At 36.7% G+C, this 25,116-nt stretch overlaps 3 protein-coding genes across 6 annotated transcripts; 2 read left to right on the top strand and 1 right to left on the bottom strand.

Moving 5' to 3' along the window:
* The first annotated feature begins 295 nt into the window (after positions 1–295).
* LOC137936130 (hexokinase-1-like) lies at positions 296–7,190 on the top strand. 2 transcript variants are annotated; one of them, XM_068780684.1, is made up of 10 exons: positions 296–467; positions 571–986; positions 2,111–2,261; positions 2,360–2,542; positions 4,429–4,503; positions 4,722–4,877; positions 4,998–5,096; positions 5,196–5,326; positions 6,429–6,510; positions 6,626–7,190. In XM_068780684.1, exons 2-10 carry the CDS (start codon positions 715–717, stop codon positions 6,971–6,973), a joined length of 1,497 nt encoding a protein of 498 aa, XP_068636785.1. In that variant the 5' UTR covers positions 296–467; positions 571–714; the 3' UTR covers positions 6,974–7,190. The 2 variants fall into 2 exon arrangements, with proteins under 2 accessions (XP_068636785.1, XP_068636784.1); XM_068780683.1 differs by having other exon boundaries at positions 296–986.
* A 539-nt stretch (positions 7,191–7,729) lies between these two features.
* Positions 7,730–14,908, bottom strand: LOC137936787 (25.3 kDa vesicle transport protein SEC22-1-like). Of its 3 annotated transcripts, XM_068781664.1 has the most exons (7): positions 14,670–14,908; positions 12,626–12,749; positions 11,754–11,959; positions 11,335–11,495; positions 11,072–11,218; positions 9,013–9,089; positions 7,730–8,203 (listed from the first exon to the last, which is right to left on the bottom strand). In XM_068781664.1, exons 3-7 carry the CDS (start codon positions 11,939–11,941, stop codon positions 8,120–8,122), a joined length of 657 nt encoding a protein of 218 aa, XP_068637765.1. In that variant the 5' UTR covers positions 11,942–11,959; positions 12,626–12,749; positions 14,670–14,908; the 3' UTR covers positions 7,730–8,119. The 3 variants fall into 3 exon arrangements, with proteins under 3 accessions (XP_068637765.1, XP_068637766.1, XP_068637764.1); XM_068781665.1 differs by lacking the exon at positions 12,626–12,749 and having other exon boundaries at positions 11,754–11,968; XM_068781663.1 differs by lacking the exon at positions 12,626–12,749 and having other exon boundaries at positions 14,670–14,907.
* Positions 14,909–20,796: 5,888 nt separating this feature from the next.
* LOC137937529 (cell division cycle protein 48 homolog) lies at positions 20,797–24,697 on the top strand. The gene is made up of 9 exons (XM_068782594.1): positions 20,797–20,881; positions 21,259–21,421; positions 21,529–21,757; positions 21,857–22,623; positions 22,724–22,945; positions 23,094–23,165; positions 23,346–23,627; positions 23,758–24,117; positions 24,216–24,697. The coding sequence occupies exons 1-9, from the start codon at positions 20,847–20,849 to the stop codon at positions 24,510–24,512; spliced, it is 2,427 nt and encodes an 808-aa protein (XP_068638695.1). The 5' UTR covers positions 20,797–20,846; the 3' UTR covers positions 24,513–24,697.
* The last annotated feature ends 419 nt before the right edge of the window (positions 24,698–25,116 follow it).

Genomic DNA, 25,116 nt, shown 5'->3' with positions numbered 1-25,116 from the left:
AAAATTGTTTAATTGTCTATAGAAATTTCACTAATTGGAAATTATTGGTGGCACTTGAATAGCCTTTTTGAACGTCTTTTTGGTAACAATTAATTGTACTGGAGCTTGATTAATTGATGTGATTATCCGTTAATCATCTGTTATGCAAATATTGGCTTACTTCGGATAAGCACGATAAAAGGTTATGAGCTGGCAGTTGTAAATAAATAGGGGGGCCATTCTTGTAAAATTCAAGATTAGATGAGGCTATTTATGTATCTCTCCTCATTGCGGACGCTCCACAGCAGTAGCAACAGAAAAGGGTGTTGAAGTGCAGGCAAAGATCCGAGTTTTGCCCGCTTTCTCGTCCGCACCCTTTCCATGACCGAAGTCCATCCATCGAATCGGGAAGAGTGATTTTGAGATCGTTGATTGAAGTTTCTGGGGACCGGAATCTCGTTTCTACATTGACACGGTCTCTGTATAAGGTTGAAATTCCGGCAATCGGGAGAACTTGATCCTATTTTAGGGTTTCTTCTCTTTCGGGAGATCTACATTTTTATCTGAAGGCTTTCTTTGATTGTTAAACAGAGAAGCAGAAGCCTCTCGAAAGGTTCCCAGGATTTAAAGAAACGTGGGGTTTTTTTAAAAAGTTTTTGGGACGCCATTTTGGAGGAAACGCAGAAAAATCGCATCAAAAACTAGTTTTTACTAGTTTTTTCGCGATTATTCATTATGGGCAAAGTGGCCGTGGGAGCAGCAGTTGTCTGTGCTGCCACCGCCTGCGCGGTGGCAGCGCTTATAGTCCGCCATCGGATGCGTAAATCTGGGAGGTGGGCTCGCGCTATGGCGATTTTGAAAGAATTCGAAGAGACGTGTGCCACTCCCACCTCAAAATTGCGACAAGTAGCGGATGCAATGACTGTGGAAATGCATGCAGGTCTAGCATCGGAGGGCGGGAGCAAGCTCAAGATGCTCATTAGCTATGTTGATAATCTTCCCACTGGGTATGATCTCTTGTTTTCTTTTTTTTTCCTTTTAACCAGTCTTATTAAGATTCCGCTCTTGTTAGTTATGATCATTTTCTTTTCTGTTTATAACTCTGTTTCTTTTTCCTTTTCTTTTACGGTTGTTAATGAATTCTTAAATTTTAATTCCGATACGTTATTCGTGTTTTATCGGTGAAAGCATACGTGCATGCATGAAAAAGTCTAAGCATTTAAAGTCCATTTCATATTTACGGGCTTCCATGCGAAATTTCCTTTCAAATGTCTATCTTAAATATTGCTTGTTCTTCGTCGTAAGTAAAACTAACGAGAAAATGATTAGTCATTTTTAGTATGTATTTGTTTTTCCTTGAGTCACTTGTTTTCCTTGTCCTTGAAACTAAATTTCTTGTTACCACGGATTGTTGGACTAATTCTCGAGTTTGTTCGAGCAGCAAAATCAAATCCGTGAATTGATTCTTGTTCGCGAACATAGTTTTAATATTTACTATGTCGGTGGAACTTAGATAAAGGCAAGAACCAAATCATGTTGAAACGCAAATTACAATAGAAGTTTACTCATCAGACGATTGCTATTTTTGGGAATCTTCAGAATGAAGCTTCTGTCATTGTATGGCTACTGAACTAGGAATATTCCTTTTATTTTTTCACTATGCAAATGTATTTTCTGGTCTATGTGTGTTTGTTGTATTGCTGCTAGGTGGTTGTTTGGCTGTCTGGTTCAGTGTTTAAGTAGATTTACTGGCTGACTAAACCATCAATGATTTTCAAGTTTTAAACTTGGATTTGCCAAGTTCTAGTGGTATATAAAATCCTGTAAAGCAGAATTCAGTTGCTTTTGTTTATTCCTAGCATCTTGAAGATCAGTTTTGGTATTGTTACTTCAGTCCTTTTTTATGTAATACGACCATTGTCATCAGAAGTGAGTGAGTTAGTTATTTGCCCCTGGAAGATCTGTTTTTTTTTTTTTTTTCTGTTATGTCTGTTTTGGTGATGTACCAACCCTGAGTTTACTTTTTCTTCGAGTTGATTTTTCTGCTCATGTCACTTCACTTCAAAGTTTAGCCCTCTCTGGAATGGGACTGATGATGCATGTTTTTCCTTTTGTGAAATTTAAATTTTAGGGATGAAAAAGGTTTATTTTATGCATTGGACCTTGGTGGGACAAACTTCCGTGTACTGCGAGTACAGTTGGGTGGCAGAAAAGAGCGAGTTATTAAACAAGAGTTCACTGAAGTCTCCATTCCTCCTCATTTAATGACTGAAACTTCAGATGTAAGTGTCTGTATTTCTTCCTTGTCTTGCTTGATACCAGGATCTCCTTTTCATGTTATATGCGTATAAAAAGTTCTAAAAGGTTTGTGCTTCTTCAGGCTCTATTTGATTACATTGCTACTGAGCTAGCAAAATTTGTGGCTACAGAAGGTGAAGGTTTCCATCTTTCAGTTGGCAGACAGAGAGAACTTGGATTTACATTTTCATTCCCTGTGAGGCAGACATCAATATCCTCTGGGACACTCATAAAATGGACTAAGGGATTTTCTATTGAAGATGCGGTTAGCTCTGATCACCTTTTTCCCGTTAAATAGTTTTTATGTGCATTCTCTCATGTTTAACTCTTAAGTCTTCTTATCTTTTTAAAGTGCCTGTGTTTGTGTTCGTTATGTTTCATCTATCTGATTTTGGTCAAGTCAATACAGTGAAGAATATCCCAGAAAATAATCATAAAGTAAGGCTTTTTTAATTTGAAACAAAGAGACCAAATAAATAGTGATTGAATTACATATAAAATGCTTGACCTGCCACTCTGTACTGATTCACTGTAAGTTGGTACCCTATAGGAGACACTCGCTTATTTGATGAGTGCCTTGTGGAAATTTTATATGAAGCATGTCAAATGCTCTGTTAGTGTCATCATTAGTTCTTTGCATTTTATCATTCAACCCTATGCCTGCTCATTCCCATAGTCTGCTATCATTCTCACTTTATTGTTAACCATCTATATTTCATTTTCAAGTTGCAGAGCATTAAATCTTAAAGATAAAATATTGGAAGCGACCACAAGTAAAACTTCTGTGAGGTTCCTTGCATCTAAAGCAAAATAGCTATGTTTAATAAAAAATGTGTATGAAGACGGACTTGCAGTCTTCTACAGTTTCTTGCAAAATCTCCTGTGAATCATCTGTTCAAACATAATGAGATAATTTTGCTCCCTAAGGATTTGAAAATAAAGATGGATAACGACGAGGGAAAACAGAGAAATGATGTACTATAAGTTGGATAATAAGAATGGAAGAAGATCCAACTCAAACAAACCAGGAAAGAAGAAGATAATTACAAAAACTATCTCCTTGCGAACGAACTAAAAAAGTAAAGACACCCTCTCCTCTTTCCTTAAGAGTAGCTATTCTCTTTGACATTTTTAACCTTTATGTTTTCTTTATTCCCATTCAAAATCAACATCCAAGTATTTAATTAAAGAAAAGTGAGAGGGTATATGATGAAGTAGGATTAAGGCTACTAATTTTTTTTAGGGGTAGCCATGGATCTGGCCAGGATTGACTTTTGAAAACCTGAACCTAACCCCGAAACCCAATACGAAAAAACCCGTCCCCTTCCCTGATCTTATCCCCATCCCCACAATCCAATCCCGACCCTTCCTTGCCCCATCCCTGTATCTTTGACCTATCCCGCTTTAGTCCATGATCCAACTTACCATTCATTTAATAATAATTTTTTAAATAAATATTTAAAATATTAAATTAATTTAGAAATAAAAAATTGTAATTAATTTAAAAGGATAAGAAATTATTATATTGTATAAATAAACAATAATGAAAATATCTCAAAATTTTGAAATCCTCTCTTTTATTTCTAAATATATATAATTATAGTTTTAAAAAGTGTATATAAGTTAACTAAGTTGGGTTTGGTAAAACTCATCCCTGCCTAGAACCCATGCGGGTTTTTTTCCTCACTCCTGTCCCCAACCTGGGGGTGAAACTTAAAACCATTCCCCGGGGTTTTTGGGTCGGCTCAGTTTGGGTTCCCTACAAAACATGACCTGGTGTGTGCCCCTAATTTTATTACCTTTTTGAACCTTTTGTCTGAACTTTCTGAATGAAGGTGATATCTGAGATTGTAATTTCATCCATAGCAAATTCTGTACATTGGAAGCCTGCAGTTGGGGATGGGTTTGGTAAAACGCACAAAACTAATGTTCGTGATCCTTGCTTTTCATCTTTTTCATATGTTCAAAATTATTTGTTCCTTATAAAATAATGTTGATCATTTAAACCTTAGTAGGAGTAATATTAAGAATAATAGTTGTAGTAGTAGTTGCTTTTGGGATACTAGTCTCTATTTTTTCTTTGAAGTATTAAAGCTTGAGGAGCATTTGCATATTTTGATTTTCTTTTCTTTTTCATGATTGTTGAGCCAGGTTGGGGAGGATGTGGTAGCTGAACTTACAAAGGCTGTGGAGAGGCAAGGACTTGATATGCGTGTATCAGCTCTGGTAAGTACATATTTGTAGCATTTAGGCACTGTGAAAACTTAATCTTGCATTTTTTATTGTGAAATGCTCCTAGCAAGTGAGCATATTGTTGTTATTTTTAATCACTTTGAAAACCATCCTCCAAGATGCTGTTGGAGCAGATATTTAAAGATACGAGTAGAACTCTGCATGCACTCTTTGATCTGTTCGAAATAAGCACCAATAAATGCACTATACAGGTCAATGATACAATAGGGACACTGGCTGGAGGTAGATACTATGACAATGATGTTGTTATTGCTGTGATCCTTGGTACTGGTACAAATGCTGCTTATGTGGAGAGAGCACATGCAATTCCTAAGTGGCATGGTCTGCTGCCTAAGTCAGGAGAGATGGTTAGTGATTTTGTATGTGTGTATTTATTGATTTCTCAATGTTTATCATGCAAACATGCTGCAAACTTTTGAGTTTAGTTTGTGGTGGAGACATTCTAAAAGTTTCATTCTTTTCTGCAGGTGATCAACATGGAGTGGGGAAATTTTAGGTCATCACATCTTCCCATAACAGAATATGATCAGGCATTAGACAGTGATAGCCTCAACCCAGGAGAACAGGTTACTTGTGAATGTGATTGGTTCTATATTAATGCAAAGTTTTCATGTCTTTACTTCTGGGATAACATAATGATGGATATGTGCACTTGATGTTGGTAGATTTTTGAGAAGATGCTGTCTGGTATGTATTTGGGAGAGATCGTACGGAGGGTCTTGTGTAGAATGGCTGAAGAAGCTGCCTTTTTTGGGGATACTGTTCCTCCAAAGCTTCAAGTACCATTTGTACTGAGGTAATTATGTCAACAGGTCAACTTTGGCTAAAACAGCCTTGTTAAGTGGTTTATATTTTTCTGTGTCTTCAGTTGATCAAATCTCTTGTAGCCATTACTAGACATAGATTGAGAAAAAAATGGTGTTGGTGCCTAAAGATAGGATGAGCTAATAGCTACATCATACTGGTGTTATCTAGTCCAGTATGCAATTGACCATACCTCACTAACCCTTTGTTTTTTCAAAAATAACAGGATGCCCTTTGAGGTCTGGATCCTGAGTTTACTATTTATATAAATAAATGACAAAATTGCTAAAAGCTATTTTACCCTCCATAGGGTGCATTTTAGAGAATCTTTAGAAGCAGTAAGTAATGAAGTCAAGGACAGAATGAACTGGCTGAGGATCCTGACATAGTAAGTGTCGTTGTCAGAACAGTAGGTCTTCCTTTAATGCTTTTCATGAACCAACCTTGAGATACCATCTGCTTTATCGACTATTTGCAAATGTTGTGTTAGCTTTATGTGTGTTTTGAGTTTCTTGTATATATATATATCGTTCTCAGGATGTTACTTAAACTGTATGCCCTACTAAGCTACTTTTTTGGATTTTGATTATCAGGATGAAAATATAGCGAAACATGATTGTGGTTGGGACAGCTGCAGACATGCTTAATTGGTTAATTTGTTTTTTGAATGAATTGACTGATTTTTTCTATCCAGATGGCCAAATTCATATTAAATTTGAAATATAATTATTGATTGCTTTGTGGATGGATTTTTAGGGCCAATGTTCAAAATTGCTACTTCTTGTGGTGATCTCAGGTCTCTCTCACAGTTCATCGATGTTCAAAAGAAACCATGTTGAGTTCCTTTAAAAGCAAAAGAGACCTTGTTGAATGTCAAAAAAAAAAAAAAAAAATTCTTGTTGAAGTTTTAGCATGAATCCAGTGTGTTCACAGTTTTCAACTGAGTACGGAATGGTGAATTGTTTTTCATGATCGGAGAATACAACCACTCCCATCCTGATCATGTTCTGCATCTCTCGAGTGATTTGTGAATTTGGCTTTTCCTCTTCTCATAAACTGCAAGTAATAATAAGTCTCTTCTATGAAATATGCAGAACTCCTGAAATGTCTGCCATGCATCATGATTCATCCCCGGATCTGAAGGTGGTTGGAACCAAATTGAAGGATATTTTAGGGGTAAGTAGGCTCTTAATTGCTGTTGCTTGCTAGTTGTTCATTTTACAATTTTTTTGAGCTGGTCAATGAATGTTATCTGGATTTGCTCATATGTTTTACCTGACAACTGTCATAGATTTCTAGCACTTCCCTCAAGATCCGGAAAGTGGTAATTGAGATCTGTAACATAGTTTCCACTAGAGGGGCTCGACTCGCAGGGGCTGGAATCTATGGAATTTTAAAGAAAATTGGGAGAGATGTAGTTCGAGATGGTGAAACACAGAGAACGGTAGTAGCCATGGACGGTGGACTGTTTGAGCACTACAGCGAGTATAGCACATGTTTGCAAAGCACCCTGAGGGAGTTACTTGGGGAAGAAGTTGCAGACAATGTTGCCATTGAGCACGCTAATGATGGTTCAGGCATTGGTGCAGCTCTACTTGCAGCTTCTCATTCCCAGTACCTTGAGCCAGACGAGTCCTAGAAGCGCAAGGCGTCTCCGCTTTTGTTTTCTTCCTTTTTGAAAAGCTCTTTTTTTCTTTTCCATCTCGGGGGATTTCTGGAATTCGGCTGTCTTTTATTTATAGTTAGGAAGTGTATAAAGTGCAGGACCTGGAAGTGATCCAAGTCTAGTTAAGATATCCACACTCCGGCCTGCAAAATTTTCTATTCATCTTTATTGGAGTTGTCCTTTTTTTTTTTTTTTTTTTTGACATTCCTATATCTATCTCTTATGAATAAGAGGGGGATGACGGAACCCTGACCGGTTCCGTCGAAAAAAGTTAAATCCGGTAACCTGGAACATTTTGCTGAGCGGAACGTTTTTGCACTCCAATTTGTAATTGCAAAACTGGATTTTACAACGTTTGAGGTAATCATTAGTTTATAGCAAATGGTTTTCCTTTTTTTAATTAGTGAATTATTCTTCTTTTTTTTAAAAGTCAATCTCGTAAAAAAAATTCTCGACGTTTTTATCATTTAACCAACATTTTATTAACCAGAACATTAAATTAATTAATTATTTTATTTCGTTATTATAACCTAAATGGTTGATCTTTGATTTTTACATTTTAAAACTAAAACCCTAAATGATCGAAAACTTATTGTAGACACACGGTACGAATGATGTTCGAGAGCTAAAACCCCACAAGCTGCCATAAAGCAGGCATAGTTTTTAGGCAACTTCAATCCAAGCTGCTTTGAAACCTAAAAGTCACAACGATGCAGATTGTGGATTGTAACGAAATGACAGCAAATATGTAATAAAGTAATTCTACAACAAACTTGAGTTAAACTTCTTGAATCAGAATGATCAGAAGCCAAATTTGGTGACGAGCTCCGAGTTCTAACAGCATGGCAATGTAAAAGAATTCCTCATATCTGACCTTCTTTCATATCCCCTTCCTCACAGTGAAATTAACACTGTCCTATACACTGTAATGTAAAGTAAAATTTGCGACCACAAACTGACGGGCGCTCCATCGAGTATTGCTCAATACCCATATGCTCTGTATTATAACTTCCAAAATAGATCACAACGAGTGCAAAATTCTGGAATGCGCCGCTAGTGATCCTTGCCATCACGCCAAAGATGTGGAGTTTATAGTAGTAAATTCGAAAGAGAGCCAAATCACCATATCTTCTTTCTCACCCAAAAGAGAAGAAGAACCACTCCAAGGACGATAGCAACAGGGGCGTATTTACGAATCAGAGCCTGCAAAAGAGTAATATCACGTATTGAGATTTCAAAAATGCAACTGGAGATTGTCACAAGAATAAATAAGAATAACAGGCATAGGGCTTGGCGCCATGATTTTACATGGGATATTAGGAATTCTTGCATAAGGGTTGGGGCTTTTTTCTCTTAAAAAATAACAATTAACAACTACAAAAATAACGATATGTTCAGGTAATACTTCAGCTGTTCCACATAAATTTAATAAACAAAAGAAGTAGATACAGTGACAGAAACAAGATTCATTAAAGTGCAAAGAAGATAATTACTCGATTCCACTTTCCTTTTTCTTTTTTTCTGAACACATTGCAACATTAAAATTTGACAGTACAACAAGTAGACTCTTGAAGTCTCAGCATCAGAAGAAAATTTAGAGAGTACAAAACCTCGATAACTGAAGTCTAATCTTTCTGTAATGCAGAATGAGAGAAAGAGAACATCAATTGCACCCAAATTTTAATTGTGGAGAAACATTCAGAAATAATGTGGATATGTCGATATTAACATTCAGGAATAATGTGGGCACACATTGAGAGGAAAAATTCCAACTAAAATGATCCCAAGTCAGCCCTTCCTGTCTGTCTCCCTACTGGTAGGTGATTTTCAGAGTCAAGGAAGACAACCCAAATGACTGTTTTACACATTCCACGGCAAACAGTCATAACAAAAACATGTACTTTTGCAATCCATGATGTCTGGAAATTGAAAGATCCTTAATGTGCACCATAAAATGTATAAAGAAGCTTAATTTTGTTATAGAGCAGGAAAGATTTAAGAAAACAGCCTACCTGCCGATTCAAATCCTTTGCTTTATCCGCATAAATACGAGATTCAGATGTCAACCGGCTGGACATTTGACTAACATCTACAAATTCAAAAATCAATAGAGGCATTAGAGTAACTTTCCTTCTTCTAACTCTTAAAGTACTTTTAATATTAAACAGCAAAATTTGAATATAAACATTCCAATAGGAGGAGGTATTTACTCCCGTAACTTCAAAGGCCCCATAATTCATCAAAGGGGCCACATGGGGGAGTTTATAGTCGAAGGTCTTGAGTTCAAATCTCACCAGAAATTTGGGTGTAGTAAGTGTCAAAAACACAATTTTTTTTACTTTCCAGTTTGAGTTTTCAGAAATTCCTTTCAAGTTGCACATTAGCTACACGCAGAATTTTATGGGGACTTCTACATGCATAAAACTATATGACTACTTTGTATTTTTTAGTATCTTTTTTTTCATCATAAAATAGAATTTCAAACTAAGTCTCCAGTTGAAGCTAACAGAACCAACTATATTACCACTAACCCAAGCAGAAAGCTACCTCAACAAGAAACAAACAATCGTCGCCACAAAATGTAGAGTTTTTTTCTTTTTATTTTATTCTGTCCTATTCTTCTTCTTGACAGAAAGTCCTTCCAGAAATTCAATACATGATTCATAAAAGTGCAGCATCAAAACTCCTCTAGATCAGAGATGACTTTGCTAAAATGCTGCCACTATAATATGCTTTTTAAACAAATCGGCAAAAAAGCTAATAGAGACTTGTTTTAAATAGAAAAGTAACCAAATTATATACTGGAACCTAGATTAGGGCTGTCAACGGATAGGATTTGGTCTGGATATTCAAATTCCGAATCCAATCTTTGCAGATATTCAGATATCTGAAGTTATATTTCTGAATTCGGTTCCATCAAATAATTTTTTAATTTAGATAATATTCAGATCAGAAATCATATAATGAAAATAAATGAAATAAAAAAGTAAAAATGGAAAATAAAACATGAAATTTTGGTTCTTTGAAGCATCAACAAGAAGCTTAATCCAAGAGGTAAAGCAAAGAAAAAACTACCCTCTCCCTCAAATGCAAAAAAGAATAGATCAGAAACCAAGGAAAAGGAAATAATCAGTAGGAAAAAAGAGAAATAGGCAGGCTGAGAGAGAAATACAAGAAGCAAAGGAAAAAGGGAAGAAACTAAGCAAAGGATTAAAGAAGAAACAAAGAGATAAGAAACACAGAGATGAAATGAGATAAGGGGGCAAAAGAAGAAGAGAGACAGAGAGAGGTGCTAATAGAAAAACAAAGAGGAAGTGAGAGAAAGGGGACAAGAGAAGAAGAGAGATAGAGAGAGGGACTGACAGAGGCACCTCAAGAGAGAATCTGAGAGAAAGGTAGGCAAGACAGGGGAGGAGAGCTTACCTTGAGGGAACAGATGATCAGAACAAAGATGAAAGGGAAACAAAGCCAAATTTGTGCTAAACGAGGAAAAGTAAAAACCTGAAATGATGGCTACTAAAGATTCCCTAACTTAAATTATTTCCAGGCTGACAAAGGATTATTCAAATATTCACATGAAATAATGGCACCAAAGATTATTTAACCTATAATATTACCATGCTGACAAAAATATATTAAAATATTCTTATCTTAGAAATTTAAGTAGAAAAATTCCAAAATTTTAAAACTTTGAGGGGACAAGGGAGACCCTGAGTGGTAAAAGGGTAATATTTGAGATGCACATATTATCAACCCAAATCCCTGGATTCCGGTTCCAAGTCGAAAATATACCAGACATCTTATTAGATATTCACATTCAGTTTGATAGAACCGAAATTTCGGATACAGATCTGGATCACATCTGGATCATTTTAAACCCCTATCCTAGATCACAATATCTGACCTCATGGTGTCCAACTTCCAAAAAGCCCAGGTCCTTGACCATTTCAACAACTGTTTTGTAAATTTTCAAAACAAGAATTTTCATTGCCACTATCCAGCTTTCAGTTCAACGATATTAGCCAATAAAATACAACAAGATGCGTAAGGAAAGGATCATATATAACTTACGATCCAGTTTTTCACCAACACCAAGGACTTCTTGCACATTCCGAGTCATGATTTGGTGGACCTCATAAAGTTCATCATTCAACTTGGCAAGATTTCGCTGAGTGCGGGTGTCCAAGTATAATTTCTTGGTCTTCTGTATGAATGTATCTATAAGGAGGAGGAAGACAATAATTTTTTTAAATTATTTTATGTTAAAATGCATAAATGAAGATATTCAAATATAAGATAAAATTTGGAATAAACAATGCATAAAGAAGATATACCAAATTTAATAAAAGCATAAGGCCTTGCAGCTGTCTCAATTTGACTGCCATTGACTCTCTCAAACTCGTTTCTGAGGTCTTCTAGATACTGAAATGCAAGTTTCTTTGGATAAGAACGATCACACATTGTAAGATAGCATACCCTGCCTTCAATGATATAGCTGAAGTGGTGATTAAGGCAAACACAATTATCAAACTGATAGTCTCCCAAGAAAACGTGGATCACAAGAAAACTCAAAAACTGAAAAATGAAGAGAACAAACAATTTCCAGGTGAATGTGCAACTGGCAAATAGTCTGTATACTACTGAGAATCTATGATCCATAAGGAAAGAAATAACAACAATGAGAGAACAGATCAAAATTGATGTTACAGCACAAAGAAAATCCGCAAAAATGAGATCATTTGGATTAGGATACTGGAAAATGTATGGACCAGTCTCAATTGACATTCTGGAAGGTTCATTCTGGCCCTTACAAAGGTTCTTGAACAGGGCCTTGGCCTGCTGCTTGTAGTACTCAGCATCTTTTGTATCATTGCCATCATCAAGTCCTTCTGCTAAAGGAAGCCCATCAGTAACCCTAGCTATCATTGTCAGTTTCACCATCCTCTCTGTTACTCGGTCCTGGAAAAACTAAGAAAGATTAATAAGATATAGTTCAGAATTTTGCAGGCTGCCCCTCCTAGAGTGAAGAGCAGTCCAGACATGCGAATAACTTTGGAAAGAAGCAACATTATTTTCTATGATTTCAAGCAGACAAAATACTAGCATCTTTACAACCTGCTTTTAGAAAACTTAATATAAAATAAATTCATGCTACAAGCAATGCCTTTTTTGACAAAAGTCATTCACAAAATGGAGGAAGATGAAGATAATCTGAGTGAGACGGGCAGAGAGAGACGAAAAGAGGGGGAGAGAGAGACAGGGAGATAGGGATGCAAACAGAGAGCCCATCCCCAACTTTTCATCTTATCTACTCCAAACCGAAAGTAAAAATAATCAAAAAACAAATTGGAACAAGACATTTCAGGAAAAAATAGGGCAAAAAAAAGAAGAGGATTCCTAAATGAAAACTTGTTTTCAAATGGAAAATGAATGCAACAAAATACATTCATATGTTTCTAGTTTCTTATATAAAAAATGTGGATAAATGTAGCCTTGGCCATTGTGCTTGTCCGAGCTCAACAAATGTTACAATATGTCAGTTCCATGATGAATGTGCATACTTATAACCACGAGAAAAGTTTATTAAGAAAGCTCCTGAGAGAGAAGTAGAGAATAGTTGCATACATCACATTAGACAGCAGGTAGATCAAAGCATCACTGACTATGAAGAGCATTTAGAAGATTACGGTTGAGAAGTGGCTACCACATCCAGTTGTTGTGAGTAGAATGTCTTGGTTTTAAGCTGAACCTATCTATTGAAGTAAGAAATCTCAGAACTAAATAAATAAGAAGCCAAAAATATATCCAAAGCGATCATCATTTCCTCACACATTTGAAACCAAAACCTCAAGAATAAAACATACTTGCATGCAACAAGAACTAAGCGAGAAGTAGAAGGAAAGATTTATAAGCAAAAAGGAACTTTTTTTCCGTTGAAAAAATAAAATCAGTTCCACCATCTTTCATAATTCTTTCAAGTAGAAAATTTAACTAATTAGCAACTTTGCATTTTACAAAATGCTGTGTCCATATAAGAATATGAAAAGTGTTTTGGAGCTACAGCACAAAAACTAAATAAATATGTTTTTTTCACATTTTAACAAACAATTATTAGACATTAATACAATTTTCAAGTTGTCTAAAGACGATTCCCACCCTGGACACCTGACTTTTAAGATTGACAGCACAAGGAAATTTGAAACCCACACTAATCAAAGTCCTTGACTAATGGCACAATTAATTAACTTCAAATGCATCTCAAATGTCAGGAAGGCGTGTGGAGGTAGATTGCTCCATGACAACCCAAACAACATCATGATACAACCAAAAGAAACGGTTCTCAGCAGGATTCTTCAGGCCAATTCTCGCTCCACACTGGACACTGTTCTTTTATCATTCTCCCATCCAATTGGATATTGTGATTTGGTGAAAGCTAAAATAAAAACCCTATTTCAAGGTCTAAAGTTCTTCACTAGAAATTTTCAGATCTAGTGGCAGTTGAAGGTGATTCAACAATTGTCATCAACTGGATTAAAGAGAGTTCGACTCCTCTGTCTTAGATACATCTTGAGAAAACTAAAAGACATTTATAATCCTCTCTTAATTATTTGGCAGCACACTCCAAGAGCTGAAAATTATATTTTTTAACATGTAGGATAGGAAGGAGTCTCTCGCTTCTTGCTTGTAGTGGGTGACTCCTTTAGTATCTTGAAGGATTCCATCTGCATGCTTTTTTTTCTTCTAATTAAAGACGAACACTATTTTCAAAACAAATATACAGTCAAAAATATATGAATTGTGATTATGGTATTTGAATTGTACCAAACAACTGCAGAGGTTAGTCTTTTTCTTCTTTGAAGTTTGTGACTATTTACGTCATGAAATTAAAGGACAATATATTCATACAATCTAATACCGGCAAACGGTCATAGTTGGACAATCTTCATGGTTCACCCTGTTGTAATTTATCATGTTTTCCCACTAGAAAGAATTGGTGATGATCCTCACCACCGTCATCAGCATCCTCACCTCCATAAAAATCTGAACTACATTGAAATCGACTCAAACTCTTAACTCACCTTATTTCATTGCAATGGCTAACTAAATGCTGCTTATGCATCACTTTTTTTAATATTAAAGCGTCTGGGTAGTAAAACCACTGATCTTCGAATGCTTCGGTAACTGTGATCATAAAACAATCAACTGGATTTCCCTTCCTAACTTCTTACCCGAGGAAAGCCACTCGCTCACAATGAAAATCTCCTAGTGTGAGAGTGGAATCGCCTCCAAGAGCATGAAAGGCGATTACGAATGTCAACTAGAGGGTGGTTCAAGAGTTACAGCAGAAAGTCTATTGTCTTAGATTTAAAAAAAAAAAAAAAAAAAACTAAAATCCCTCTGCAGCTATACTTATATTTAATCATTTGAAGAAAATCTCAGAATACCTCGGACACGGCGTAAAACTTATAACGATTATGTTATCCACGACAGATCCACCGATAAAGAGACCAGATCTCATACCTATAAATAAATTTTCCATGAAATAACAACTATATGTTTAATATGTTCACGAGACAAACATCGCGCGTCGGGATATCACCAAACAAAAACGCAGGGGTTCTATTTTTCGAATTATGAGGAATTTGTATTTTGAACACTCGGGCATCACCTGTCTTCCACGGTTGGAGCCGTAGAGCGCTTGACGAGGAAGGGAAAATCCCGCGAAACTTCGAACAAATAAGAGATAACGCAGATCGAGACGTGATCGCCAGCAGTGCTAGAAGATCGAGTAATTGGAGACGGAGAAGAAAATAGGGGAAGGAAGGCTTCCTAACCGAAAGGCGATTGAATTTGTTGGGCAGATGAAAGAATAAAAACGATAACACTAGAAAGCGGAGCAGTAAGAAACTAACCCAAACGTCCAGGCTCCCAACCACGAGCAAGGAAAACATGAGATGGTCAAAAGTCTGGCCACTTGGCCCAAATGCTTTTGCTTGTCGACCGACTCGGTACTGGGCTCACCTCTGACTCGGGTCATGATTGTTTGTTTTGTTCACACGAGTCCAGGGGTCATATGGGTTGGCTTAAGTGGGTAGGCAACCCGAACCCAACTGATTTTTAAGCTATGTTTGAAATAAACAAAGTGGAGAGAAAATAAAAGAAAAAGTAAAATAAAATAAAAGAGGTATATTTTCTCTTGTTTGGATGCCTACCGAAAATGAGAGAGAAAATAGAAGATAAATATAGTTTATCTTGTTTGGATATACATGAAAAATAAAAAAAATTAAATTAAATTAATAATATATTTAATTTTTTTATTATTAAAATTTCCTCTCGAGTTCCTATTTCTTTTATTTTCTTCCAAAATTCCATCATTTTCTAAGAAAAAATTTAGTAACTACGATAGAAAGTTATTTTTTCTCTTATTTTATTTTCTCCCGATGATTTTCAACTGCCAAACAACATAAAATAAATTTTCCCCTTTTATTTTATTTTCTTTTTTTTATGTGGGTTCCAAACATAATCTAAGAAAAGAAAAAAAATGAGAATTTAAACATTACTATTCCCATTAATAGTTTGTGAAAATGAGATAATGATGAAATTCTTTTTTAATTCTAGTTACGACGTCTTAAATCTTAGCCTAGAACACACCTTTTTCTTTGGTGAATGAATGGTTCTAAAGAAATTTTGAAATTTAGAAAAAAAATTATATGTACTTATCCTCAAAATATACCTTGTTACCTAGTTTTAGCTTGGTATTTTGTTAATAACTAACATGGGGGAAGGCACAAGTCACTTCTTTGTCCCCTTAACCACGTCTCTTCTCTTGTCTCTATAGAGCTAACCCATCCCCTCATTCTCTTGTATAATTAATTAAATTATTATTTTTATTTTACTTTATAATTATTGTATTGTTTTAGACTAAACAAAATCCTATCTTATTTTGTTAATTAAAAGTTAAATAAAATTATCTCGATAAAATTAAATTTATAAAATTATTTTATTAATAAACTCATTCTCCACTTTCCACTCATTTTTTCATTGTGTACACTAACGCAGACAGGTTTTTTACACTATTTTTTTCATAAGTAGTCAACTCGTTGAGTCACGTATCCTTCCAGTCCAGACCCCAATTTAAGCCCCCCAAATCTGGGTTGACCCAGTGAACAATTTATCTTTGACTCGATACTTATTCCTAGGGTCGGCTTAATTTATGGGTTTGGTTCAAAAAAAGGTTTTTAATAATATTCGTTTGAGTCAAGGACTCTTTAAGGGGAGGAAGGGGTAGTCAACAAACTAAAAATTTGATCTTCATCTTCATCTCATGCATCTACATGATCTCCATCTTCGAAATGGGTATTAGTGTGGACAAGTTCATCTTCATCTTCATCTTCGAAATTTAAAATATGAACCGTCAGATCAGGCAGTTACAATTCAATTATAAGATATAAACCGTTGGATTGAGGGATTATAGATTTAAGGGTAAGATAAAAAACTATCATAGATCTGAACTGTCATATAAAAGTGATTACAGATCTAACAGTCAGGTTGGGCATTAATATTTTGAACCGTCAAATCTAAGGGGTGGTTTTTCCAAAAGGTTAGAATGAGATATTAATTTCCAACACCTTCGTCTCCGATCGCCCTGGCCCACTACGCCCTCACCGAGAAAGGCCCTACTACCTTCACCGATCAGCCGCCGCAACTCATAGCGGACGCATTCTCAGCGCTAACCAGCATAACATTAACTCCACTGAGTAAGGTCCTCTCTGGCGTCTCCTTAATTCGCCACAACCTCATGATTCACTTACCAGGTCCTACGACGAAACCTACATCTGGGCTTTGGAGCATCTGTTCCAAAGTCTGAAATTTGAGTCCTAAACGGTAGGAAGCGTTCGCGTTTGAAATCTTTCCAACTCGCCATGCTCTGCTTGCTTGAGTTTATGTGTTTCGGGCAGAAACTCTGTAAAGGTGGTAAGGGAGATTGAGATGGCACAAAGGGGGGGTTAGTGCCCCAAATGGATTCTTGAAGATCAAGTTCATGTCCAACATGAAGATCATGTCAGTCATGTACATGAAGATCATCTTCGCACTTGGGGGGGTCAACAAATTGGAAATTTGATCTTCATCTTCATCTTCATATTCATCTTCATCTTATGTATCTACATGATCTTCATCTTCAAAATAGGTGTTAGTGTGGACAAGTTCATCTTCGAAATCTTCGAAATAGGGTGTTAGTGTGGACAAGTTCATCTTCATCTTCATCTTCGAAATTTAAAACCATTGATTTTATTAATTATAAAAATAAGTTAATTAAACCAAGTGTTTGAGTTAACAATATTTTAATTACCACTATTAAATCACTAATACAATAGAGTAAATAAAAAATAAATATGTTAATGAATAAAAAAGTATTATATTAATAACATAAGATAGATTTTTTACGTGGTATTAATTAATAATATATTTTGAAAAAATTAAAAATAATTAATTAATCAAATGCATAATTTAATTATATTTTATTTACCAGGGACTTAAGTATGAAGTTTAATATAGTAATAAAATTGAACAAAAATAATAAATAAATACATATACAACTTTATTAATAACCTAAAAAAAATATTCTAATAACGAGTTCGTGCCTTTAATTATTAAAATCATCAAGTTACAAGTTTATTACATATAAACGACGCATGTTCAAAAGTAATAAAATACAACCATCATTTATCGTTCCACATGGAAGTCGATATGGCATCTCGAAATTGTGTGGCTCTTGTGGATTCTAATGCACTCTGCCTCCGAAAGCATGTTACTTGGCTACCCACATCCTCAAGACCATTGCAATCATCGCTGTCTGTATACATTTTACATAAAATTGGATATGACCTCTACATAAAATTAGGCATAACCTATATATATAATACATGTATAAGATTGGGTATAACATCTTCTTAAAATTGAGCATAATCTATGTATATAATACCTGTATAAAATTCGGCATGACCTCTACTTAAAATTGGGCATAATCAATATACATAATACCTGCATAAACAGTCCATAAACACTCCATAAAATTGTCTATACATTCCATAAACACTCCATGGAATTGTTTATATACACTCCATAAAATAGTCTAAACACTTCAAACACTGCATAACATTATAAATAAACTCCATACAATAATCAAACACAACAAAATTAAATGAAATATCACTATCAATTTACAATCGCCCAAATAAAAACTATAAATCCATTATAAATTTACAAATTATAATTGTTTCTCTTCATGCTAGTTGTTCCTCGCCCATTTCCCCCCATGAACTGATCTCCAAATCTTCCCCTTGATTGATCTTTCTCTTGTAGAGGAGGCAACTCCTTCAATACTGCAGTTGTTACATCATCCGCATTGCCCTAACATGCAAGTAAGAACATCCAGAATAAATTCGTGATTATGGTAAAAAAAAAAAAAAAAAAAGGGCCAATTCTTTACTAGTTTACTTTTAACAATCTAAAAATTATGAATAGGGATATAAATATTGTCCTGATGAGACATTCTCAAGAAGGCCTCCGGACTCAAAAGTCTCCTACTCCAAAAAAATAAGATTGGAAAAAAAAATCTTAGAACAATGGTTAAAATGGCATTAGCAACAAGTTCTCAACAATATCAAAAGTAGGATACAAGTAGTTGTCTATAAGGCAAATCAAATACAACACTAAATTAATAAAAAAAAAAAAAAAGTTTAGACTTACCTTATGAATTTGAGAAAAATCAAAGCCGAAGGGTTAAATTGAAATCACAGAAAAAAGAAAATACCATGTGGTGGATTTGTATAACACCCGAATCTCCTCACCACATGGCAAAAACATTCCATAGCACTTCAAAACTCCTCAACAACATTCTAAAACATTTCAAAATTAATTAAACTATTTTCACTACTGCATTTACACTAAACAATGAGAAAATACAAACATCAAGTCCTAATTCACCGAACACCCCTGCCTGTGTAGGCGACTTAGCCTTGTTTGAATTGGACTAAAAAACCCCTAATAAAACCTAAACCATAAATCATCAAACCCTAAAGTCAAACCCTATCACCTACTAAACTCTAAACCCTAAACACTAACTCCATAACGCAGTACCCTAAACCTTAGAAGCTCTAAACCCTAAACCCTACACCATAATTCCATACCCTAAACCCAAAAAACCCTAGAGCTTAAAAACACAAACCCCCCCCCCCCCCCCCCCCCAAAAAAAAAAAAAAACCTTAAAAACCCTATCACCTACTAAACTCTAAACCCTAAACACTAATTCCATAACTTAATACATTAAAAGCCCTAAACCCTAGACCCTACACCCTAAACCCAAAAAACCTTATAGCTTAAAAACACAAAACTCCCAAAACCTTAAAAACCCTAAACCCCCTAAACCTTAAAAGCTCTAATCCCTAAATCCTTAACCATAAACCCTAAACCCTAATTACTGAACCTTTAAATACCAAGCAGCAAACCCTAAAAATAATCCATACACGAATCAAGAATTTAGGCTATAAACCGTAACCCTAAATCCCAAAATAATGCACAAATAACCCCCAATTATGCACTGAAAATAAATTTAAATCAAATAAAATACTAATTTAATGAAAAAAAATTAGGGTTTAGGCATACCTTCTGAAATTTGGGGAAATCCGAAGCCGAAGGGTGAAATCGATGCCTAATCGAAGTAGATATTAAGCAATCGATGCCCAAATGTCCAAAATCGAAGAAAATCGAAATGGAAATGGGAAAATCGAACGAAATCGGAAGGTATTTTCGGGGGCAAGGAGACTAGCCAGAGAGAGAAAGGAGTGGGAGGCCGAAAGGGAGAAGAGAGGGAGAAGACAGAGAAGAAAGGGAGGTCTGGGAAGGAATAGAGAGAGAGAAGCGAGAGAGAGCGAGTCCGAGAGAAGAGAGGGAGTCACAGAGACGAGAGAGAGGGTGAGGCCGAGAGAAAACCGAGAGATGAGGCCGGAGGCAAGAGGGAATTGAGACGGTGGCCGGAGACAAAGGACGAGATCGATTTTGGTAGCAGCGACGTCGGGGACGCAGGGAAACGAGCGAGGGAGTGCGGGAGAGAGGAAGAAAAAATGAGAAATGACGACGCGCGATGGGGGGGTGCGAGGAGAGAGAGGGAAAAAACCGAGCATCGCCCGTCCTTCAATTCAAAGAAGATCAAAACAGGCCTTCTTCCACATGATCGAAATTAAACCGTGGAGATAAAGGACCCCTTCATCCCCTGCATCGAGATGAAGCTTCATCTGCGCTCCACTAACGACTTCAAGTGTTGAAGGGCGTTATGCGGTTGAAGATCATCTTGTCCTTCAAGTTGACTAACCCCCCCCCAAAGAGATATAGCAGCGACATGGGGGGCGCAGGGAGACAAGAGAGAGAGTGCGGGAGACAGGGAGGAAAACGAAAAAAAGGAAGCGTCGCACGTCCTTCGTCTCAAAGAAGATCAAATATGGCCTTCTTTGAGATGAAGGATATTAAACCGTGGAGATGAAGGACCATTTTATCCTCTGCATCCAGATGAAATGTAATCTGCGCTCCACTGACGACTTCAAGTGGGTTTAGCCTTGCAAATTGCAATACCGAAGCCATGCCGACGCAGGTGACCCGAACCTGAAGCTCTAGTTGGGTGGTCCAGTGGGGTCGCCGGTTCTTTGACCGTTTAATTGAATCTTGCCTTGCGATGGCCTACGAGTTTCTATAAATAAGGCCATTCGACACAGTAGAACGTGCTTCTCAGCCGTCTCACTTTTCAGATTACGAATTTTCGTTCTTCTACAGATACTACGAAACCCTAGCAATGGCGGACAAAGGCCAGGCGTCCTCGTCAGAATCGTGAGTTCCTTGTTCTTCTCAACTGCCATTTAGATTGTTTTGTTTCGTTCAGAAGACATGTTATGAGGAGATCGTAGAAATAGGGTTGAGATCCAGTTTTCCTTTAACTAGCATTCTTTTGCTCCAATATTTCGTCGTGATCAGTGGATCAATTTACGTTGGTCTTCTATTTAAAGTAGTTCTTTTCATCTTTCTGAGAACCGGAACCTAGCTGTGCTTCCGTAGGCGACAACATAGGTACCTCGTCGTGGCAGTTTAATTAGATAGCTGAGCTTGTTTTATAAAAGAGTTCTTATATATCTCATTTTAGCTTCCAATTCCTCTGCCGGTATACTGGATCGAGTCTTATTTACGTTTCTATGCGTTTCTTCTTGCAGCAAAGGAAAGAAAGATTTTACTACTGCTATTCTGGAACGCAAAAAATCGCCCAATCGTCTAATTGTTGATGAAGCGGTCAACGATGACAATTCTGTTGTCTCGATGCATCCCGCCACAATGGAGAAGCTGCAGTTTTTCCGGGGGGACACAATACTTATAAAGGTGATTTTGAAAATAAGTTGTTTTTATCCATTTCTATGCTTTAATTCGTTTTTTGTGTATGATCAAGTTTACGGTGAAAATATTAAGTATTGTTCTGCGTGACACAGGGAAAGAAGAGGAGGGACACTGTTTGTATTGTTCTTGTTGACGAACAATGTGAAGAGCCCAAAATTAGGATGAACAAAGTTGTCCGTGCAAATCTGAGGGTACGCCTTGGAGATGTTGTGTCTGTTCATCAGTGCCCAGATGTGAAGTATGGGAAGAGAGTCCACATACTTCCCATTGACGATACCATTGAGGGTGTCACTGGCAATCTGTTTGATGCTTATTTAAAACGTAAGAACAGCTAACTGTTTTCACAGCTTTTTTTTTTTTTTTTTTTTTATATAAGCCTTACCATATATTTTGTTGCTAACTCTATGAATCACTTAACAGCATACTTTTTGGAGTCGTATCGACCTGTTCGCATAGGTGACCTTTTCCTTGTGAGGGGAGGCATGCGTAGTGTTGAGTTTAAAGTTATCGAGACAGATCCTGGCGAGTACTGTGTTGTTGCCCCAGATACAGAGATATTTTGTGAGGGAGAACCTGTCAAACGTGAGGATGAAGAAAGATTGAATGAAGTTGGTTATGACGATGTTGGTGGGGTTAGGAAACAAATGGCTCAAATTCGTGAATTGGTTGAACTTCCTCTTAGGCACCCACAACTTTTCAAGTCTATTGGTGTGAAGCCTCCCAAAGGTATTTTACTGTTTGGCCCTCCAGGTTCTGGGAAAACCTTGATTGCAAGAGCAGTTGCTAACGAAACCGGGGCTTTCTTTTTCCTGATTAATGGACCTGAGATAATGTCAAAGTTGGCTGGAGAAAGTGAGAGTAATTTAAGGAAAGCTTTTGAGGAAGCTGAGAAGAATGCACCTTCAATCATCTTTATAGATGAATTAGATTCTATTGCTCCAAAAAGAGAAAAGACACATGGTGAAGTGGAGAGACGCATAGTTTCCCAGCTCCTGACTTTGATGGATGGTCTCAAATCTCGTGCCCATGTAATAGTAATGGGAGCTACCAACAGGCCTAACAGCATTGACCCAGCACTAAGGAGATTTGGAAGGTTCGATCGAGAAATTGATATTGGTGTTCCAGATGAGGTTGGGAGGTTGGAAGTTCTCCGTATCCACACAAAGAACATGAAACTTGCAGAAGATGTGAGGCTTTATACTGGTTCATTTTTCAGTTTCTCCAATTCTTTCAGAAATCACATTAGTTGCTTACTTTGCACTTTTGTTCATCTAACTCTATCCGCAGGTTGATCTTGAGAGAGTTTCAAAAGATACACACGGTTATGTTGGAGCTGATCTTGCTGCGCTCTGTACAGAAGCTGCCCTTCAATGCATTAGGGAGAAGATGGATGTTATCGATCTAGAAGATGAGTCAATTGATGCTGAGGTTTTGAACACCATGGCTGTCACTAATGAACACTTCAAGACTGCTTTAGGATCTTCAAATCCTTCTGCGTTGCGTGAAACTGTAAGTTTTATTCATATGCATCTTACATATTCCCATAGAGTAAGGAATTCTATTACATATATATATATATATATATATATATATATATATATATATATATATGTGTGTGTGTGTGTGTGCATACTGATTTGATTGTTGGAATTGCCAGGTTGTTGAAGTGCCTAATGTGTCCTGGGATGATATTGGTGGATTGGAAAACGTCAAAAGAGAACTCCAGGAGGTATGCCTACTGTGCTGTTGCTTATATTTCTTGCATGTTTGTTGTTTCATTTTTTTTCCCATTTTCAGACTTTACTTTTATCCGCTTGGTGTACTGGGCTCTTTCTATTAATTCCTTCTCTTTGGCCTTTTATTTCAATTGAAATAATTGAATTGATACTATCGTGGTGGTTTTTGATAGACTGTACAATACCCTGTGGAGCACCCTGAGAAGTTTGAGAAATTTGGTATGTCACCTTCTAAAGGAGTCCTTTTCTATGGACCTCCTGGTTGTGGCAAGACCCTCCTTGCAAAGGCTATTGCGAACGAGTGCCAAGCTAATTTCATAAGCGTCAAGGGTCCTGAATTGCTCACAATGTGGTTTGGAGAAAGTGAAGCTAATGTCAGGGAAATATTTGATAAAGCCCGTGGATCTGCTCCCTGTGTTCTCTTTTTTGATGAATTGGATTCAATTGCTACACAGGTATTGCTCCAAAGTTTAAATGTTTTGATTTTGGGTTATTTATTTCAAGCGATTCATTGCAATTTTGTGCCATTGAATGGTACCAATTATAATATCTAATCTCGTATTGATCATGTTCTTCTTCTTTCAGCGTGGGAGCTCAGTTGGAGATGCTGGTGGTGCTGCTGACAGGGTTTTGAACCAACTATTGACAGAAATGGATGGTATGACAGCTAAGAAGACGGTATTCATCATAGGAGCGACTAATAGGCCAGACATCATTGACCCGGCACTACTGAGGCCTGGTAGACTAGATCAACTAATATACATACCATTGCCAGATGAGGCTTCCCGTCTACAAATCTTCAGAGCATGCTTACGAAAGTCGCCAGTCTCCAAGGATGTTGATCTTGTTGCTTTGGCAAAATACACCCATGGATTCAGCGGTGCTGATATTACTGAAATATGCCAACGTGCCTGCAAATATGCTATCCGAGAAAACATTGAGAAGGTCAGTCAAAAAGTTATTTTTGGTTAGGTGTGTTTCCTGTGTCTTGTTTATTCCAATAATTGTTTTTAATTTTATTTTTCTGTAATGGGGAATGGTAGGATATTGAGAGGGAAAGGAAGATGAAAGAGAATCCTGAAGCCATGGAGGAAGATGAAACAGATGATGTCCCAGAGATTAAGGCAGCTCACTTTGAGGAATCCATGAAATATGCTCGTCGTAGTGTGAGCGATGCAGACATCCGAAAGTATCAACTGTTTGCTCAAACTTTGCAGCAGTCTCGTGGATTTGGGTCCGAGTTCCGGTTTCCAGATCGGCCAGAAAATACCGAGGCGACCACTGCTGCAGATCCATTCTCCTCTGCAGCCGCTGGAGATGATGATGATCTGTACAACTAATAAACATTAGCATGAGGTATTAATATGGTAGTGCTTATGGGGCTGCCATATAGTTGTTTTTAACCTCTTTAATGTCGGAAATGGTTTGCAGTCACAGTTCATTTCTTCACAAATAGATGTATGAATGGTGTTTTGTTTTATTTTTCTTGAGAGAATGCTAATAGAAAAATGAGATTCACGCTTCCCATACTTTTCTTCCTCTCGTATTTTATGAGGTTATATGTAGCTAGCCACCAATTAAGCTCCCGACTTTTTCTATGGAATGAACCAAAATGTGGTTGATGTGACGCACTTTCCCTTCACACAAAAAAAATCTCCCTTTTTAAGTTAGTTATATTTTGTTTATAATATCAAGTGTATTACACTAGGATATTTGTGACATGAAATCAGTCTGAGATATTTCTTAATCGTTTATACAGAATAATAATTTAAATAACATAAACATATCTGTTAGACAAAATGAATATTATTTTTTTCTTCAATAAATTGAATTAGTATGTGCACGTGTGCATGTAAGCTCACACACGCAGAAGCCTAATCGTCGTAGCCATCTAACTTTTATTCACCAGATTTAAGAATTTTGAGTGTTCAGAAACCAAAAAGA

Source organism: Aristolochia californica, unplaced genomic scaffold (genome assembly GCF_029961685.1).
Source record: "Aristolochia californica isolate CCGP_79_NKW_82.1479 unplaced genomic scaffold, dmAriCali1.0.hap1 SCAF_7, whole genome shotgun sequence".
Classification (NCBI taxonomy): Eukaryota; Viridiplantae; Streptophyta; class Magnoliopsida; order Piperales; family Aristolochiaceae; genus Aristolochia; species Aristolochia californica.
This window is presented reverse-complemented; position numbering and strand designations above follow the sequence as displayed.